General features: G+C 43.6%; 2 protein-coding genes across 2 annotated transcripts; both read left to right on the top strand.

Annotated features, from left to right (window-relative positions):
- Positions 1 to 520: 520 nt before the first annotated feature.
- Positions 521 to 1,468, top strand: LOC117888255 (olfactory receptor 52E4-like). The gene has a single exon (XM_034791530.1). The coding sequence runs from the start codon at positions 521 to 523 to the stop codon at positions 1,466 to 1,468; it is 948 nt and encodes a 315-aa protein (XP_034647421.1).
- Positions 1,469 to 12,710: 11,242 nt separating this feature from the next.
- Positions 12,711 to 13,658, top strand: LOC117873180 (olfactory receptor 52E4-like). The gene has a single exon (XM_034762266.1). The coding sequence runs from the start codon at positions 12,711 to 12,713 to the stop codon at positions 13,656 to 13,658; it is 948 nt and encodes a 315-aa protein (XP_034618157.1).
- The last annotated feature ends 269 nt before the right edge of the window (positions 13,659 to 13,927 follow it).

The raw sequence follows: 13,927 nt of genomic DNA, 5'->3' as shown, positions 1-13,927 counted from the left end.
TTGGGATGTTTCTCTCAGCACATGTCTTCGTAAAAGTTTGTTTTTTTCCCCTCTCTGATTTTCAGCAACTGGATGAATGGGGAACTCCATTCAGTATGGACTCCCTATCCTGGCACTCATTGCATAAAGGAACAATGATAGATAATGAGTATCCACACTGTGTTTCCTGCTGGTGCCTCTTAAATTTCCCCCATCCCCCCCAAAAGTGTAGGAATTCTTAATGCAGGGAGCACAACACAAATATGGAATTGGATTTAGTAGAGTCATTGTTCATAGTTATTTTCTCTGAATAATGAAAATGTCATTTTTCAGTGTATGAAGAGAGATCAATCTGCTTCTGCCATGTGAACAGCCTCCACTAGTGCATACAGAGTGTCATATTAACATTGTCTCTCCATTCAGGCATTTCTACTGCAGACATCAGCCGAGATCCTGGGAACACACAGAAAGTCAGGGGAGCATACGGTGAATGCAGGAGACATCCTTATGCCTCAGAGCTGGACACTTTCTCCCATAATCCATGTCAGATTCCAACAGAACTGACTTCACCAACCCCTCCACCTTCATCCTACTTGGCATTCCTGGCCTGGAGGCAGCCCATATCTGGATCTCCATTCCCTTCTGTGCTATGTACGCCATAGCCGTGTTGGGGAACTTCACCATCCTCTTCATCGTGAAGACAGAGCCAAGCCTCCATGGGCCCATGTACTATTTCCTCTGTATGCTGGCCGTCACAGACCTGGTCATGTCCACATCCACCGTACCCAAAATGCTGAGCATCTTCTGGTTCAATTCCAGGGAGATCGATTTCAGTGCCTGCCTCACCCAGATGTACTTCGTTCATTCATTCTCAACAATGGAGTCTGGAATGCTTGTCGCCATGGCTTTTGATCGCTACGTGGCCATCTGCAATCCTCTGAGATATTCCACCATCCTGACAAACTCTGCTGTGGTCAAGATAGGCCTGGCTGTGCTGCTGCGTAGTGGCATACTCACATTACCCTATCCCTTCCTGGTGAGGCGGTGGCCATATTGCAGAACCAACATTATCCCCCACTTCTATTGTGCACATATAGCCGTGGTGAAGCTGGCCTGCGCTGACATCCGCATCAATAGTTACTATGGACTATTTAATCTTTTCTCTGTTATCGGAATGGATGTGTTTTTTATCGCTGTGTCCTATACTCTGATCCTTAGGGCCATCTTCCGCCTCCCCACAAAGGATGCCCGGCTCAAAACTTTTGGGACCTGCATCTCTCATCTTTGTGCCATCTCAGCTTTGTACATCCCAGATTTATTCTCCTCTCTTATGCAGCGATTTGGCCACAATGTGCCACTGCATTTCCTCATTCTTATTACCATTGTGTACCAGCTGGTGCCACCCATGCTACACCCCATCATTTATGGTGTGAGGACCAAACAGATCCGGGACAGACTGCTCCAGCTCTTTATTCATAAAGAGCCCTAAATGTTTTGTCAAGCCTCGACCCTGCTCTGTGTCTTGTGCCCAAGGCACTGCCCCGTCACTTCCTCCTGTCTTCCCCTCCCTTTCAGCTGTGACCCAGTCATCTCTAATACCAATATGATCTCACATCTGATGGCAAGTCACCTAAAGGGCATTGATTCCTGTATAAATTTAAATGTTTATTCTTAATTTGTTACTAACCCAGTGGAGAAAGAGACCCTATCAGGACTCCTGGGATCTATCACAGCTCTGGGAGGGGAGTGGGGTATAGTGGGATACAGCAGGAGGCAGATACATCTGGGATCTAAATAAGAAGACCAGAATGGCCATATTGGGTAAAACCAGTGGTCAATGTAGCCCAGTAGCCTGTCTTCTGATAGTGCCCAGTGTCAGGTGCTTCTGAGGGAATGAACAGAACATGGCAATCATGTGATTCATATGGAGCAGCTCGGCAGAAGGGGACAGGAGCCAGGAGCCCGGGAAGCCTCAGCTTCATCTGGCAGGAGTTCAAACCTCCAACCCCAGTAGGAGCTGTCAGGGGAGGGGAAGAGCCCAGGCTGCCTGGCTGCAGCGGCAGAAGAAGCCCTCATCTCAGGCTGCCCCTAGCCACAGCCACAAAGTGGAGGCAGGAGCTGTGGGGGGAGAGGAGGAGAGAAGTCCTACTCATTTTTGTCCCCTCCATCTTCCATACTGCTGCCATCCAGGGGTTGATTCATTTTTCCCTGTCCTTGGATGAATCTTAGGGGGAGGTTTATTTGTCCCCCTCCCTGACCATTTAGGGGCTGCTCTCTTCCCTCCAGCTCACTTTGCCTTTCTGCAGCATCACCGGTAGAGTCGCCAAACCAGTGGTCTCCTCTCTCTTTGCCATCTCCATGGGCCACACGGTCATAAGAGGGACCCAGACAGAGAATCATCATAAATCCACAACACCATCCCCCTCTGTGCTGCTGGATGAGCGTCATCATTTTATGGTGGAAACCTGTGATTTCATGGGCAAAATGAAGTTCCCTCTCCAGCACTGGAGAGACTCTCATCTCCTCTTCTGGGCCACGAGGGCTGTTTTGGAGGAGTGGAGGGGAACAGGGAGGCAGAACATCCTGGTCTACCAGTGGGCCCGCAACTTCTGTGACAAACTTTTCAGGTCAGTCAGTGATTGTTGCAAGGCCGGCTGGGGATGCTCCTTCCCACGAGGATCCTCCTCAGCCCTCAGAATGAATCCAACCATTTTTCAACATTGAACACCAGAGACTCTAGGGTGGTCCATGTTGCCAGGAGCTCTCCTTTCTTGGTGATGTAGAGTACTGTCAGGGTTCCCTCCCCCCTCTGAACTCTGGGGTACTGATGTCAGTACCCACATGAAAGACTCCCTACATTTATATTCCACCAGCTTAGTTTAAAAACTTCCCCAAGACGCAATGGGGCCTTGGGGAAGTTGATCTTGGACGGTACTACTGCCACCATGAAGTGATTTAAACAAACATTCAGGGAGGAGCCACTTGAAGAACTACTAACTATGGTTTGTAACCTGTCCTTTAAATCAGCTTCTGTACCCAATGACTGGAAGATAGCTAATGTAATGCCAATATTTTAAAAAGTGCTCTAGAGTTGATCCTGGCAATTACAGACTGGTAAGTCTAACATCAGTACCAGAGAAATTAGTTGAAACAATAGTAAAGAATAAAATTGTCAGACACATAGAAGAACATAAATTGTTCAGCAAAAGTCAACATGGTTTCTTTAAATGGAAATTGTGTCTTACTAATCTATTAGAGTTCTTTGAAGGGGTCAACAAACAAGTGGACAAGGGAGATCCAGTGGGCATAGTGTACTTAGATTTCCAGAAAGCCTTTGACAAGGTCCCTCACCAAAGACTCTTACGTACATTAAGTTGTCATGGGATAAGAGGGAAGATCCTTTCATGGATAGTGTTCCCCAAGGGTCAGTCCAAGGACCAATCCCATTCAACTAATTCCTAAATCATCTGGCGAAAGGGGTAAAAAGTGAGGTGGCAAACTTTGCAGATGATACTAAACTGCTCAAGATAGTTAAGACTAAAGCAGACTGTGAAGAATTTCAAAAAGATCTCACAAAACTAAGTGATTAGGGAACAAAATGGGAAATGAAATTTAATGTGGATAAATGTAAAGTAATGGACATTGGAAAAAATAACCCCAACTATACATACAATATGGTGGGGGCTAATTTAGCTACAACTAATCAGGAAAGAGATCTTGGAGTCATCGTGGATAGTTCTCTGAAGACGTCCAAGCAGTGTGAAGCAGCAGTCAAAAAAGCAAACAGGATGTTAGGAATCATTAAAAAGGGGATAGAGAATAAGACGGAGAATATATTATTGCCCTTATATAAATCCATGGTAGGACCACATCTTGAATACTGCATCCAGATGTGGTCTCCTCATCTCAAAAAAGATATACTGGCATTAGAAAAGGTTCAGAGAAGGGCAACTAAAATGATTAGGGGTTTGAGGAGAGATTAAAGAGACTAGGACTTTTCAGCTTGGAAAATAGACTAAGGAGGGATATGATAGAGGTATATATATATATTCATAAGTGATGTGGAGAAAGTGAATAAGAAAACGTTATTTACTTGTTCCCATAATATAAGAAATAGGGGCCACCAAATGAAATTAATGGGCAGCAGGTTTAAAACAAATAAAAGGAAGTTCCTCTTCTCATGCGCACAATCAGCTTGTGTAACTGCTTGCCTGAGGAGGTTGTGAAGGCTAGGACTATAACAGCGTATAAAAGAGAACTAGATAAATTCATAGAGGTTAAGTCCATTAATAGCTATTAGCCAGGATGGGTAAGGAATGGTGTCCCTAGCATCTGCTTGTCAGAGGGTGGTGATGGCCGGCAGCGGAGAGAGAACTTGATTATTACCTGTTAGGTTCACTCCTCTGGGGCACCTGGCATTGGCCAATGTTAATAGACAGGACGCTGGGCTAGATGGACCTTTGGTCTGACCCAGTACGGCCATTTAGTCAATAGGTCAATAATGTGCCATCGCTGGTAATTAGTAACCATGGTCAATGATGGGATATTAAAAGTTACTACAGAGAACTTTTTCCGGAGGTCTGGCTGGAGAATCTTGCCCGCATGCTAGGGGTTCAGCTGATCACGATATTTGGGGTCGGGAAGGAATTTTCCTTCAGGGTAGATTGGCAGAGGCCCTGGAGGTTTTTCGCCTTCCTCCGCAGCATGGGACAGGGGTTGCTTGCTGGGCAGGGGTCGCTTGCTGGAGGATTCTCTGCGACTTGAAGTCTTTAAATCATGATTTGGGGACTTCAACAGCTGAGTCAAGGGAGAGAATTATTCCAGGAGTGGGTGGGTCAGCTTTTGTGGCCTGCATCATGCCGGAGGTCAGACTAGATGATCATAATGGTCCCTTCTGACCTTAAAGTCTATGAGTCTATTCTTATTTTCTTATGTTCACTTGGAGCCCTATTCCTCCCGAAATATCCCCTCAAACCCCTTCACCCCCTTTCCTGGTGTGGAAGAAAACAAGTCCTCACTCTACATTTGTGAGCAACAAGTCAGAGACAGTTTTATTACGAGCAATTGCAAGGGAAGATTGCAGTCGGTGGGGTGGGAGGAGGAGGGGGCTGACCTTAGGCAGACCTTCTTCCTACAAGCAGCATAAGAGAAGTATTTATACCTTCCCGTTACATGCACCAACGGCTAACGGTTATCCTTTGTTTATACAAACTCCCTCCAGACACTCCATTATCTCAAGGTTTCTGCTTAAATCAGCATTCCATTCTTATAAACTAAAGTGAGCAGAAAAGCGAGGTGTCAATCAACATCTCTTACAACTCTCACGTTTTAGGGTTACATTTCATTGTATCCTTAAACCTGATTTACCCTGCTTTAATTCTGCTTCGACATTCCCCCCTTTTGTGCTTATAGCACAACTAATATTGTTAAAGCTCTATTTTCATTAAACAGTGTAGTTCCATTTCCAGATTAGTGAGATCAACCTTACAACTTCAAGTTGTTAATTCATGAGTAGTATGAACATGAAAGCTATTTCCATTATTACACCTTTGACATCAACAATAAAACATTCATAGGATAAACAAAAACAAATAAAATTATCAATATCCCCAATATAATTTTATGATGTGGTTGTCCCAGAGCCTTAGTTACATAACATGATATATCATTATTAGTACACAAGAGAGATGTTCTGTAGGTGGTATGGAAAGCATGTTTTTCAATTTGATACATATTTTGGAGTCCATGAATTTGACCTTGTAATTCAGAGATTTTCTGTACTTCTGGTAAGAGGAAAGCAGGTTTTGGAATTGATCAGGTACTAAAGTAGTCCAATTAAAGGGTATTTGAGACCTAAGGGTTGACCATAAATCTCAGTCTGCAGGCCAATAGATAACATAGCTTCCTGGAGCAGTGGTAAGATTAAGATGTATCTCTTGTAAAAGAAAATCCTTAATATATAAGCAACTATCATTAGCCTGAAAGATCGGTTGCCCTCCAAGGTAGTTCCAAGTCCCATGTTGCCATAACTATAATGGGAAGGGTAACAGCCCTCCTGTGTAAAATACTATAAGATCCCTCCTGGCCAGAGACTCCAAAATCCTTTTATCTGTAAAGGGTTAAGAAGCTCAGGTAACCTGGCTGACACCTGACCCAAAGGACCAATAAGGGGACAAGATACCTTCAAATCTTGGTGGGGGGAAGGCTTTTTTTTTTGTGCTCTTTGTTTTGGAGGTTGTTCGCTCTTGGGACTAAGAGGAACCAGACATCAATCCAGGCTCCCCAAATCTTTCTGAACAAGTCTCTCATATTTCAAACTTGTAAGTAAACAGCCAGGGAAGGCATATTAGTTTTATCTTTGTTTTCTCAACTTGTAAATGTTCCTTTTGCTAGACGGTTTACCTCTGCTTGCTGTAACTTTGAACCTAATGCTAGAGGGGGTTCCTCTGGGCTCTTTGAATCTGATTACCCTGTGAAGTTATTTTCCATCCTGATTTTACAGAGATGATTTTTACCTTTCTTTCCTCTCCATTTTTGTATTCAAAGTTATGAATATTGGCTGCATACTTGTTTGATTCTAAGTAGGTCGTAGTGAAGCAGTTGGTCAGCTTCCTGAGAAAAGGCTATTCTCAGTAAGTGCCCCATCAAGAAACACTTAAGCCAACAATGAACTTGGAGACACCAATCCACATCGGGGCTTTCCCAGGAAGGTGGCTTGGCTGGTAAGGAACTGAGTCATGCATTGACATGTGACTCACCCAGGTGACTCCAAAACTCCATTTTGTAGCTGGACTTTGCTTAGGAGAGAGGAGGGGATCTACACCCACAAGAGAAAGTCTATTTAAGCCCATGGGAGACCCCATCATTTTGTCTTCAGCTGGCTAAAGAGAGAGCTTCTCCATCCCCAAAGATACCTGAAAGAAACTGGAACAAAGGACAGTGACTGCAAGGGGTGGGAGTGATTGCTGGACCCAGGCTAAAAGGAGATAAGTCTGTAAAAGGGAGCATTCTGGGACTGGTGAGGAATTTATCTGTATTCAGTTGGATTAGACATAGACTGGCGTGTTTTATTTTATGTTACTTTACTTGGTAATTCACTTTGTTCTGTCTGTCACTACTTGAAACCATTTAAATCCTACTTTCTGTATTTAATAAAATCACTTTTTACTTATTAATTAGCCCAGAGTATGTATTAATACCTGCGGGGGAGAGGGGCAAATAGCTGTACATATTTCTCTATTAGTGTTATAGAGGGAGAATAATTTATGAGTTTACTCTGTACAAGCTTTATACAGGGTAAAACGGATTTATTTGGGTTTAGATCCCATTGGTTGTGAATCTGAGTGTTAAAGACAGGAACACTTCTGTAAGATGCTTCCAGTTAAGTCTGCAGCTTTGGGGCGAGTAATTCAGACCCTGGGTCTGTGTTGAAGCAGATGGGCGTGTCTGGCTCACCAAGACAGGGTGCTGGGTTCCCAAGTTGGCAGGGAAAGCAGGAGCAGAAGTAGTCTTGGCACATCAGGTGGCAGCTCCCACGGTGGGTTCTGTGATCCAACCCGTCACACACTCCTACAGTAAACTAAGGGGAGAGGTGTAACATTCTGTACCCCAAAGCAACACCTTGGCACCCCATATTTACCTTGGTGATATGATTATGATGGGACACTGGTCTCCATATTGCTGCTGTTCCTTTCCAGTAACTGTGCTGGTGGCTTTTGCTTGGAAAAATGAAGCTCCCTCTACATTGCAGAAGCTATAAAATGTGGAAGCAACATCATCACTTGGCCTCCTCACTCCCCTACAACTCAACACCAAAGACGTTAGAAACTGGGACTGAACTGGGGCTGTGGTCCCAGGCTGAAGGGGTTTCTAGCCTGTGTATGGAAGATTGGTGGATTGTTTGAACCATCAGGGTGAGACACTGTTTCATTCAAAGTCAGTCTAGTATATAGCACTTAGATTGTGATTTTGTTTATTTCTCAGATTTCAATTTTGTTCTTTACACTATTACTTATAATCTCTGAAACAATCGATCTTTCTGTAATTAATAAAGCTGTTTTATATTGTTTTCCTTAATACAGGATGTTGTTTGAAACTTAAAAGCAAAATATGCTTAGGCTGATGCATTGTCCTCTCCACATTGAGGGAGGGGCAGACTGGGAAATAAACGTACACTGGTCATGCTTTTGGCCAGGATAAGACAGTACAGCTCTTGGGTTCTACACTGGGGAACTGGGGGGAACTGGCTGGAGCCTCTCTATTGTTGTTTCATGGATGGCTAGTGAAATCATTCATGTAACTGCAGTTGGGTGTGTCCCTTTCTGTGTATAGCTGTGTAAGTGCAAGACCTGAGAGGATTGCAGCTTGTCACATCCTCACAGTGTGAGAGGGGGCCAGATTGGTATGCCAGAGGAATCAGCGATCCCCAGTTCCAGGTTGCACTCCACGGAATTCCTCCCCGCCCCCGCCCCCGCCGCCCTAGTGAACAGGCCCTGCAAGACCGTAAGTCCATTTCCCTGTTGTCATGTGGTCACTTACTGACAGAGAGACCGTGGTTATGGAAGGGCAGTCAAGACACTTGGGTTTTGTCAGTCAGTCTCTGTGTGACCTTGGAAAAGTCATGTCTCCCCGTGCCTCAGTTTACTGATCAGTGAAATGGGGATGTTCATAGTGACATTCCTTTACTAAGTTTTGAAGATCCATCAATGAAAGGTGCTACAAAGTATAATGATCTCTGATCCCTTAGTGAAAGTCCCACGTATTTGCTCTAAGTGCTTGTGTATCCTCTTAGTCAAGTTTCTGCTGATCTCTCTGTCTCCTATCTACCCATCTATCCTGAGAATTTACAGGATATCAGATTCTCAGGAGAGTTAGGCATTATCCCTAGTTTTCTTACTCATTAACTATAATTTTTAAATACATACACAGAAACATACAGAGCAGCCAATTCCTCTCTGACTCAGCACAGAGCCCATGAGTTCTCATCTCTCTTTGGGAAGGTTCCTTAATTACTGTTTACTTCTAAAGCTAGATAATTAGCACAGAAGCGGAGAGTTGCTTATCTCCAGCCTGTTTACATGCAGATCCTCCTTTCTTCTCTAGAGGCTGAGCGAACCCCACTGGGAATACACAGAGCTATATTATAAACTGTGCCCCCAGTGTGTAAGCTCTCGGAGTCAGATGATGCTGCAGATGCTGGATTTAGAGAGTTATAGGTCACAGATACCTGAGTGGGATTCCTAGGGAGGACACTTCCATCTCATAATTCAAAGGTACCCATCTCTTGATGAGGAGCTCACCCGATCGAGAATCCTTCTGCAACTGGAAGTGGTGGGATAGAGAGTAAGTCTTTGATCCTTTCCGCTCTGCACAACCATGAAACATCACAGGGCCCTTGCCATAAGTGATGAGTTTGCGAAAGAATCACTGGCCAAAATGTTACTCTTTTCTGTGCACCCTTGTGCATTCTGCCTGATGGCCTCCAGCCCCAAGGTTACCCTTGTTAGCCTGTCAAGGAAAGCTATGAGGTTCGTTTGACATGTTTTGTTCTTGAGAAATCCATGCTATCACTTATCACTTCATTATCTTCTAGACATTTGCAAATTGATTTCTTAATAAATTGCTACATTATCTTACTTGGTACAGAAGCTAAGCTGACTGGTTGATAATTGCCTGGGTTTCTCTTATTTCCCTTTTTATAGATAGGCACTATGTGTGCTCTTTTCCAGTCTTCCGGAATCTCCCTGTCTCCCATGACTTTTCAAAGATAATAGCTAATGGCTCAGATATTTCCTCAGTTAGTTCCCTCAGAGTATTCTAGGATACATTTCTTCAGGCCTGGTGACTTCAAGACATCTAACTTGTCCAAGTAACTTTTAACTTGTTTGTTCCCTATTTTAGCATCTGAACCTACCCCATTTTCACTGGCATTCTCTATGGTATGTGTCCAAACACCACTAACTGTCTAGGTGAAAACCGAAACAAATAAGTCATTGAACAACTCTGCCATTTCCACATTTCCTCTTATTGTTTAGTAACGGAACTACCCTGTCCTTGGTCTTCCGCTTGCTTCTAAGGTATTTGTAGAATATTTTCTTGTTACCCTTTTGTCTCTAGTTATTTTGATCTTTTGTGCTTTGGCCTTTCTAATTTTCCCCTATATACAAATTATTATTTGCTTATATTTCTCCTTTGTAATGTGACCTTGTTTCCACTTTTTGTAGGATCCTTTTTTGATTTTTAGATCATTCAAGATCTACTGGATAAGTCATTGCAGTCTCCTGCCATACTTCCTATCTTTCCTACACAGGGGGATTGTTTGCTATTGTGCCCTTAATGATGTCTCTCTGAAAAAATAGCTGTCTTCTATTGTTTTTATCCTTAGACTTGCTTCCCATGAGATCTTGCCTACCTACTCCCCTGAGTTTGCTCAAGTCTGCCTTCTTGAAATCCATTGTCTTTATTTTGCTGTTCTCCCTCCTACCATTCCTTAGAATCATAAACTCTATCATTTCATGATCACTTTCCCCCAAGTTGCCTTCCACTTTCAAATTCTCAACCTGTTCCTCCTTATATGTCAAAATCAAGTCTAGAACAACTGCTCTCCAAGTAGGTTTTTCCAGCTTCTGGAACAAAAAATTGTCTCCAATACATTCCAAGAATTTATTGGATAATCTGTGCCCTGGTGTAGACAGCAGGAGATGAATTCTTCCATCGACCAAGCTACCACCTCTCGGGGATTACCTGTGCTGAGGGGAGAACTCTTCCATCTGTGTAAGTAGTGTCTATAGTGAAGCACTATGGCAGCACCGCTGTAGCATTTTAAACCACCCTTCAAGCAGATCTTCCAGAAAAACATCCAGTCTGGATGTGCCAACATGGGGAATTGGAGAATCCAACACTTCCCTTTTCAGTGTGTCCCAGTGGTTGATCATATCAGTGGTGAAGATTTGGCCTTAATTTCAAGCTGGAATTTACCAGGCTTCAGCTTTCAGCCCTTCGGTCTCCCTCAGTCTTTGTCTGGTAGATTTAAGAGCTCTTTATTATACATGATTTTCTGCACATGAAAGTTTCCACTCAATAATCTTTTTCATAAGTTAAGAGCTCTATACCTTCAAGTTTAACGATCCATCTTTTTCTCTATCCTACAATATTTTTTTGTGGCTCTTTCCTGCACCCTCTCCAAGTTTTCAACATCTTTTTTGAAATGTGGATCCCCGAACGGGATGCAGTTTATTTCACCAATCCCATGTGCAAAGGTAAAATCCTTCCCCTGCTCCAACTCACCAACTCAGTATTTTCCACTACTAAATCAAATGCCTCTGAGAAATCAAGGTTCGTTGCATCTGCGTGGTACCCTTAATCCACCAAATGTGTACCCTTGATCAACCAATGTGTACTCTCATAAAAGGATGAAATGAGGTTTATTTGACAAGATCTCTTTTGCATAAATCCTGTTGGTGAATGGCATTACTTACGTATCAAGACTTTTTTTAACTAATCCCATACCCGCTTTTCCATTGTTGCTTAACCTTGTCAATTCTTTTCTTAAAAAAAAAACCTTTCCTTTTATATTTCAGTATTTTACATTTAACACAGGAATTGACATAAATATTTTCGAGGATTTATCTTGTTCTTAATATATTTAATAAACTCTTTTTTGTGATCCATAGCCCTGCAAAACATAGCGTTTTTCCTGATGTCTTAACGTTCCTTATCAATTTTCTTAACTTCTGATTTCTATTGTTGGCTCGCTATTTCCCCTCTTTCCTCTTTGTTACATATTGCTTCCCTCCCTCTAACTGTTGCCTTCACTTTAGCACTAAACTGAGTTTTTACCCAAAGTTGTTCACTTTGTTGACTCTGGAATCGTGAGTTTTCTGATATCTAATAAATTGTTATGAAACAATTACCAATTTGTATTCATATTTTTCTGTCTAAATTTTTCCTCACAATCAGTTTTGCTGACAATTTTCCTCAGCTTTGGGGAATTAGTCCTCTTGGAGCACTAAGTGTCTATAGATAGTATTGGTTGGGAACTGTCCATTTGAATGTAAATCAGTTTCTTTTTTATTTTCCTCTCCTCCATCATATGCTCTCTTCTTTGTCTCTTGTATACACTAAAGAGTCCCGGACTTTTAGCTCCTCAATAGAGACTGGGTGACCAAAACCGAACACATTCCCGAACATGTTCTGCTCCATCCCATATCTTACGGATCTGAACATTCTTTTGTTTTGTCCAGTGCTGCGAATGAGCAGGTGTTTCTCTTGAGCTGCTATCAATGGTGCCCAGGTCTTTCCCCTGAGGTATGTTCTAGATGGGATATTTCTCTCAGCACATGTCTTCGCAAAAGTTTGTTTTTTTCCCCTCTCTGAGTTTGAGAACTGGATAAATGGGGAACTCCCTTCAGTATGGACTCCTTATCCTGGCTCTCATTGCATTAAGGAACAATGATGGAATTTTATTTAGTAGGGTCATTGTAAACATTTATTCTCTCTGAACAGTTAAAATGTAATTTTTCAGTGTGTGAAGAGCGTTCAATCTGCTTCTCCCATGAAAACAGCTTCCACTACTGAATGCAGGGTCTCATATTAACGTTGTCTCTCCATGCAGGCATTGCAACTGCGACCATCATCTGAGATCCTGGGAACACACAGAAAGTCAGGGGAGCATACAGTAAATGCAGAAGACACACTTATGCCTCAGAGTTGGGCACTTTCTCCCCTACACCATGTCAGATTCTAACACAACCGTCTTCACCAACCCCTCCACCTTCATCCTACTTGGTATTCCTGATCTAGAGGAAGCCCATATCTGGATCTCCATTCCCTTCTGTGCTATGTACGCCATAGCCGTGTTGGGGAACTTTACCATCCTGTTCATCGTGAAGAGGGAGTCAAGCCTCCACGGGCCCATGTTCTATTTCCTCTGCATGCTGGCCGTCAGCGACCTGGTCATGTCCACATCCACCGTACCCAAAATGCTGAGCATCTTCTGGTTCAATTCCCGGGAGATCAGTTTCAGTGCCTGCCTCACCCAAATGTATTTTGTTCACTCCTTTTCAGGGATGGAGTCTGGAATCCTCGTGGCCATGGCTTTTGATCGCTACGTGGCCATCTGCCATCCCCTGAGACATTCCACCATCCTGACAAACCCTGTGGTGGCCAAGATTGGCTTGGCTGTGGTGCTGCGCAGTGGCATACTCGCATTACCCTATCCCTTCCTGGCGAGCCAGTGGCCATATTGCAGAACTAACATCATCCCCCATTTCTATTGTGGGCATATGGCTGTGGTGAAGCTGGCCTGTGCTGACATCCGCAGCAGTAGTTACTATGGCCTGTTTGATCTTCTCTTTGTGATCGGAATAGATGGTTTTTTTATCGTCGTGTCCTATACTCTGATCCTCAGGGCCATCTTCCGCCTCCCCACAAAGGATGCCCGGCTCAAAACTTTTGGGACCTGCATCTCTCATATTTGTGCCATCTCGGCTTTATACATCCCAGATTTATTCTCCTCCCTCATTCAGCGGTTTGGCCACAATGTGCCACTGCATTTACGCATTCTCCTTACCAGTGTGTACCACATGGTGCCCCCCGTGCTACACCCCATCATTTATGGGGTGAGGACCAGACAGATCCGGGACAGACTGCTCCAGCTCTTTACACATAAAAAGACCTAAATGTTTTCTCCTTGTGCTCTGGCTCATTTCTGTCCCCTTTACCTTCCATACTGCTGCCAACCAGGGGTTGCCTCATTTCCCCGGTCCTTAGATGAACCTCAGGGGGTAGTTTTTATGTCTCCCATCCTGGACCCTTTAGGAGCTGCTCACTTCCCTCCTCTCCCTTACCCTTTCTGGAGATATAGGCAGGTTCGCGGCACCACTGGTATTGTTGCTGCACCTGTGGTCTGCTCCCTCTATGCTCATTTCTGTGAGCTACAGGATCGTAA

The sequence above is a fragment of the Trachemys scripta genome, chromosome 1, assembly GCF_013100865.1.
Source record: "Trachemys scripta elegans isolate TJP31775 chromosome 1, CAS_Tse_1.0, whole genome shotgun sequence".
Lineage (NCBI taxonomy): Eukaryota > Metazoa > Chordata > Testudines > Emydidae > Trachemys > Trachemys scripta.
Note: the sequence above shows the minus strand (reverse complement) of the source record. Positions and strands in the feature narration are given on the sequence as shown.

Coding starts and splice junctions, on each gene's coding strand:
- LOC117888255 (XM_034791530.1), top strand. CDS start 521: ATGTCAGATTCCAACAGAACTGACTTCACCAACCCCTCCACCTTCATC.
- LOC117873180 (XM_034762266.1), top strand. CDS start 12,711: ATGTCAGATTCTAACACAACCGTCTTCACCAACCCCTCCACCTTCATC.